At 55.3% G+C, this 6,034-nt stretch overlaps 2 protein-coding genes across 7 annotated transcripts in view; one reads left to right on the forward strand and one right to left on the reverse strand.

Annotated features, from left to right (window-relative positions):
* The window catches only part of RPL23A (ribosomal protein L23a), a 3,659-nt gene extending 3,500 nt beyond the window's left edge, over positions 1-159 (reverse strand). The window contains exon 1 of the mRNA XM_008582625.1: positions 89-159. Within this exon, the coding sequence (XP_008580847.1) occupies positions 89-113 (25 nt within the window). The 5' untranslated portion in view covers positions 114-159. The remainder of the gene's footprint in view (positions 1-88) is intronic.
* Positions 160-1,387: 1,228 nt separating this feature from the next.
* On the forward strand, positions 1,388-5,325 carry RAB34 (RAB34, member RAS oncogene family). Of its 6 annotated transcripts, XM_008582631.1 has the most exons (12): positions 1,494-1,537; position 1,585; positions 2,330-2,407; positions 2,634-2,725; positions 3,551-3,616; positions 3,719-3,820; positions 3,915-3,979; positions 4,106-4,157; positions 4,331-4,412; positions 4,485-4,575; positions 4,708-4,815; positions 4,898-5,325. In XM_008582631.1, the coding sequence occupies exons 1-12, from the start codon at positions 1,494-1,496 to the stop codon at positions 4,963-4,965; spliced, it is 849 nt and encodes a 282-aa protein (XP_008580853.1). In that variant the 3' UTR covers positions 4,966-5,325. The 6 variants fall into 6 exon arrangements, with proteins under 6 accessions (XP_008580852.1, XP_008580853.1, XP_008580854.1 ...); XM_008582630.1 differs by lacking the exon at position 1,585 and having other exon boundaries at positions 1,388-1,537; positions 2,195-2,407; XM_008582632.1 differs by lacking the exon at positions 4,708-4,815 and having other exon boundaries at positions 3,548-3,616; positions 4,485-4,544; positions 4,977-5,325.
* Positions 5,326-6,034: the final 709 nt, after the last annotated feature.

Genomic DNA, 6,034 nt, shown 5'->3' on the forward strand with positions numbered 1-6,034 from the left:
CCCCCCCGCCCCCCCCCCCCCCCCCCCGCCGTTTGTTGGCATGGGGATCCCAGGTAAACCAGCCGTCGGCCCCAGCTCCAACACGCACCTTCCTTCTTCGCCTTCGGCGCCATCTTGTGAAAGGGGCGTCGAACCCCCGTTCCCACGGGCTTATAGAGGCAAATCTCGCCGAAGCCTCGCGATGTTTTATACTTAGAGCTTATTGGGTGATTTTTAGCGCGGTGCCCGCCGGGAACGATAATTAGGTGTAATTTCCTCGCGAGAGTAAATAAGCATGGGTCATCCCTCCCCTCCTAAGGCACTGAAGGTTCTTGGGAGTTGTAGTTTCGTAAGGCACTGAAGGTTGTTGGGAGTTGTAGTTTCTTGTGACACGTTTATTTGCTCTGTCCTGTGGGTGGTGTAGACGGCTGCCGCTTGGGTCTGGTCCCGGGTGCTTCCAACTTGCAGTCTCAGGGAAGAGAAAGATTGCAGTGCTGGAGGCAGTAACGCTGCCTACGGAAAGAATAGTTAGATTGATTTGGGGAGGATGAAGCAAAGTTCTAGAACATAAGAGCAGGATTTGTCAGGTCTAACTCCCTCACACAGCATCTTTGGAAATTAAGGTCCGTAAAGGGATGTGGTTTATCCATAACACAATGATTTGGTGACAGAAAAGTCGAGTCAGGAAGGGGAAATTATCAGAGGAGGTACGAGGCGGCCTCATCTGCCCCCTTTACCTGTGACAGTGTCAGTTTTCCTGATTATACTCTTGAAGAAGTTCTACCAATACTCCAGACCTCCGGCGCACAGATTCTTCCAGGATTCCCTAGTCCTTCCTGTGAATAGTTTCCCTCACAGTCTCCTCCTTTGTCCCAGTTTTCTTTGCATCTTATATCCACCTCCTGACACAGAGCTAGGTTTTGTAATGCACAGGTTTGCTTCTGTGAGGGTCTGTGCCTAACCCACCCCCACTTCATCCTTTCTGTCTTCCTCCTTCTCTTATGGAGCCAGATGTCCCCTTTGACAGTGAAATTGGTGGTGCGCTACCCCTCTTTTATCCTGTAGGACTCTGCAAAAAGGAAAAGTTGTCCTTGGGGGTGAGATTCCAATCGGGCCAGGGCAATGAACGCGCACACCAGAAGGGAGTCCCCGTGTCCCGGAGCGATGAACAAACCAAAGGGTGGAATGTCCCGGTCCGCCTAGCTCTTGTACATTAAAGTCTCCCGTCGAGGGAGGCAGCTTGATCTCCCCCCCCCCCCCCCCCCCCCAATCTTTACAGGAGCCTTGAAGGAAAAGACACCAGACTTTGGACGTCCCTCTCCTCAGTGGGCACCCCGTTCCGGCCGGAAATTCCCCCTTTACGCGCTCCCCCCCACTCCCCACCTCCTAGGGCGAGCGGGGGCAGACCATGTGTCACGCACGTCCCAGGCCTAAAGTCGAGGAGGGAAGCGCCGCCTCTCCTTGGGCCCCTTCTCTCCCCCTTTCCCCTCCCTGCGGGTTCCTGGCCTCGCCAGATGCTGCGCAGCAATCACCGACTCCCCATCACCAATTTGGCCGGGTAAGGGTCCCTATGAAGGCGCAGCACGGCACAGGGGTGCGGGGGAGTGTGGCCTGGGGGGTCCCGGCCTGGGTAGGCTCCAGCCTGGGTGGGTGCGGTCCTGGTGCCCGATGAGGCGTCTGGCGGGGGAGCCAAAACCGGGCAGCGCAGCGGGGAGGACAGGAGCGGGGAGGCGAGGGCGGGCTGCGAGGCGTGAAGCTGCAGGGAGAGGGGCGGGGGGCGGCCCTTCTCCAGGAATTTCCGGGGATCAGGTTACAGCGTTGGCGGAGCCACAGCGGAGTGGGACCCGAGGCCCTGCGGCTGCACTGGGCCCCTCGCCCCCTCCTCGAGCGGCCCGCGGGCCTTGGCAGCGCGGCCCCTGCCCACACTGACCCCGTGTGGCGGGGCCGGGCCGCTCTGTTATGGTAGGGCCGTCTCAGCCCCGGGTTGTCGTCGGGTCTCCGCGGCCCCGGGTTATTGTAGGAACCATCCGGCCCCGAGTTATTGTAGGGTCTGCGCGGGCCCGGGCCCCCGCAGACTGGACTCCTCGCCCTCAATTGGCGGCTGAGGGGTCTCCCCGCCCTCGAGTCGTCTTCGGGACACCCCGGGCTCGGGTGATCGTGGGCTCTCCCCGGCCCCGGGTGATTGTCTCATCCCCGTGGCCCGCGGCGGTCGTAGCATCTCCGAGGCCGCGAGCTCCCGTAGGCTCCCCGTGGCCCCGAGTTATAGTCGGGACACCCCGGCCGCGGGTGATTGTCGGGTCTCCACGGGCTCGGGTCGTCGGGGAGGACCAGGCCTCTGCGCCTTCTCAAGGCGCCCCGCAAGGCCGCAGGCAAGATGAACATTCTGGCGCCCGTGCGGAGAGACCGCGTCCTGGCAGAGCTGCCCCAGGTAGGAGCCAGGGCCACGTTGGGCTTCTGGCTGCAGCGGGGTGTGGGCGGGCAGGGCGGGGAGGAGGCGGCACCAAACCAGTTAGAGGATTGGGCCCAGCCCCGCAGCCCAGCTGGGCCTGCTGCTTCTGGGTGGTCCCCCTCCCCCACATACACCCGGGCTGCTTGGCTGGGGGACAAGGCCCAGGAGTGGGTGAGCCCCATTCTCTTCCATCTCTCTCACTCAGTGCCTGAGGAAGGAGGCCGCTTTGCACATGCACAAAGACTTCCACCCCCGCGTCACCTGCGCCTGCCAGGAGCACCGGACAGGCACCGTGGGGTGAGTTAGCCACACTCATAACAAAGAAAGAAAGTCCCGGGAAACCCTGTAGTCATAGGAAGGGTACACAACCACCCTTTTGGGGCTCCATTTCAGCCCCTGCCAGCTATATGGTTATTCCCCCTTTTTAAGCCCCTGGTTCCTCCCTGCTCCACAAGATTGTTATGAGTCCTTTGAGATGGGGTGGAGTAGAAAAGTGGCAGCTTGATTCCTGACATAAAGAAGATGTCCAACATGGGTAAGTGGTCACCTGCTCAGCTCCCCGCATTGAGCCCCAGGGTAGGGGGATGGCTGTGCCTTCAGGGATGAGTCTCATTGTGGGTTAAAAAAGGGAATACTAATAACACTTGCCACCATTAATTGAGCATTTACTGTGTGCCAGGAAGTGTGTTGGGTACTATTTTTGTCTTCTAATGAATGGAAAATATCATGTAAAATGCATCCTGATTTCAAAGATGTTAAAATTGGGGGGAGGGGTGTCTTAGAATATAGAGTATTTGTTTCATTTTAACCTTCATAGCCACCCAATAAAATATATATGAAATCTCCACTTAACAAATGTTGAAACTGAGGCTCAAAGAGGCTAAGTAACTTGTCCAAAGTCACACAGCTAATAGGTGTGAGAGCTGGGATTCAACTTCATGTCTCTCTGATACTGAAGCACAAAACACTCCTCCCCAGCACTCCTGTCCAGGTAGCTGCCTGAGAGGCCTGGTAACCTCAGCCTGGGTACAGCTACATTTCTGGGCCTACTTGGGAGCATTGTAACTCCCTAGGGTGGAAGAGCTGATGTCCATTCCCTATGTCCACTCTTGTGTCCAGCAGATTTAAGATCTCCAAGGTCATTGTGGTGGGGGACCTGTCAGTGGGGAAGACTTGCCTTATTAATAGGTAAGGGGATACTGGAGCTGGGCTTGTCTGGGTTGGGCAGGGTGGGGCCAAGCCTAGCCAGCTGGGCTAGGCTCCAGGCCAGAGCATCTGGTGCTCCCTCAGATTCTGCAAAGACACTTTTGATAAGAATTACAAGGCCACCATCGGAGTGGACTTTGAGATGGAACGATTTGAGGTGTTGGGCATCCCCTTCAGTCTGCAGCTGTGAGTGTTTCCTCCATCCTTCCAGCTATCTGTTCCCCCAGCACCTACACCCCATCCCCCCACATACCTATACCTCACTCCTCCTTTCTTCCAGTTGGGATACGGCTGGACAGGAGAGGTTCAAATGCATTGCATCAACCTACTACCGAGGAGCTCAGGGTAGGGGGCTGGGGAATGGGTGGGCCTGAGAATGCACCTGGCCTCTAATCTAGATCTGGGGGATTGGGGAAATGAGCCAGTAGTGTCTTCCTCTTCACCCTGGGGCTCTTTCTGCCACTCTTCCAGCCATCATCATTGTCTTCAACCTGAATGATGTGGCGTCCTTGGAACATACCAAGTATGTGGGATGCAGCAATATCATGGGAGGATCCAGGAAGAGAAGGTTCAGAAAAGAGGGGTGGTGAGGGCAGAATGCACCTAGGACCACAGAGGGGGTGATTGGACTTATGAATGTTGGTGAGAGGGGCTGTCAGGCTCCCTCATCCCTCATCCCCCCACCGTCTGTGGCAGGCAGTGGCTAGCTGATGCGCTCAAGGAGAATGACCCTTCCAGTGTGCTTCTCTTCCTCGTGGGTTCCAAGAAGGACCTGAGTGTGAGTGTGCCAGAGTGGGGGCTTCCCAACTTGGTGAGGGATGCCCCCCATCTGACTCTGACCTTCCCTCAGACTCCTGCTCAATATGCGCTAATGGAGAAAGACGCACTCAAGGTAGCCCAAGAGATTAAGGCTGAGTACTGGGCAGTCTCATCTCTCACTGGTGAGTCAGAGGCTCCAGGCCTTCTGCTGTGCCATTCCTGCCTACCTCCCCTTCCACTCCTGCATATCTAGCTGTGTCCAGTGCCCCCAGACCTGGCGCTGCCCCTGAGCACCCATCCGTTCTCTGTGTCAGGTGAGAACGTCCGGGAATTCTTCTTCCGTGTGGCGGCACTGACCTTTGAGGCCAACGTGCTGGCTGAGCTGGAGAAATCGGGGGCCCGGCGCATTGGCGATGTTGTCCGTGAGTGCCTGCTTGGTTGAGGTGACAGAGAACAAGGGGAGCACTCCAATTTCTGCTTCTCATATTTTCCACCCTTCTTCAGGCATCAACAGTGATGACGGCAATCTTTACCTAACTGCTAGCAAGAAGAAACCCACATGTTGCCCATGAGGGTTGAGGAGACTCTCCAGAGACTGCCCAGCCCTGGGGCACTGGGTCACCCTCACTCTCCCAGAGCTCGACCCCTGGACATTTGCACTGACTGTTTTTCCAGACCAAAGAGCTTCCCCTTGGTGGCAATATCCCCAGAGGGGTAGCTGGGACCATGCTAGTCACTTCTTGCCCTCAGACACCATGCCAAAGACTGGATGCCCCCCAGCTCCTCTGGGGGCTCTCCAGGGTACCCAGTGGTAGTAGGGTGGGGAGTGTCCCTGTTGCTTTGCTCAGCCTGCTGGGTCCTTTGGATATGAGGATACCTAGTGAATCCAGCCTCACATTGTGCCTTATGCATTAAAATCTTTGTTAGTAGCACTTTGGGGGCTGGAATCCTTTTTTGAGGATATGGGATGTAGAATGGGCAGCGGTGTATGGCCATGTGGGGAGTGGAGCCCCCTGCGGGGATTTTGGCCATCCCTGGCCTATGGGCAGGGTTCAGACACCGGGCTTGTGGGGGCTGTACTGGACCCTCACTGGGTGAGAGCTGAATGGCTGGCTTTGAGAGCTCTTTCCTTTGGTCACTTCCCCCAAATGTGTCCTCATACTTTGTGCTTATACCCAAATTTCCACCACTAGAATCTTTCTTTTTTCTTTTCTTTCTTCTCTCTCTCTCTTTCTTTCTTTCTATCTTCTTTTTTACCCTTTTTCTGCCTTCCCTTTTAAAAAGAGTTTTCAGAGGGGAACACCATGAAAAGCAATGAGTTTTAAATTTTGGATACTTTCTGGGTTGACCAGATGGCCCAGGAAGGGCAGGAACCCTGGCTCATATTCAGAAGATGTGCTTTGAGTCAGGAGGACTTGCTTTTGAATCCTTGCTGACCACCCTTACTAACGATGAGAATTCAGGCAAATCACTTTTCCTCCTTGCTTTAATTTCCTCATCTGTAAAATAGGGCTGATAATACTGAATTCATTAGGTTGTGTGGATGAAATAAGAAGAAACATTAACACACATATAGGAAAAGCTCTGAAACCTTAACTACTATAACTATTAACTATTATATGGGAAAGAGTAAAAAAGACC

Source organism: Galeopterus variegatus, unplaced genomic scaffold (assembly GCF_000696425.1).
Source record: "Galeopterus variegatus unplaced genomic scaffold, G_variegatus-3.0.2 Scaffold2683, whole genome shotgun sequence".
Lineage (NCBI taxonomy): Eukaryota > Metazoa > Chordata > Mammalia > Dermoptera > Cynocephalidae > Galeopterus > Galeopterus variegatus.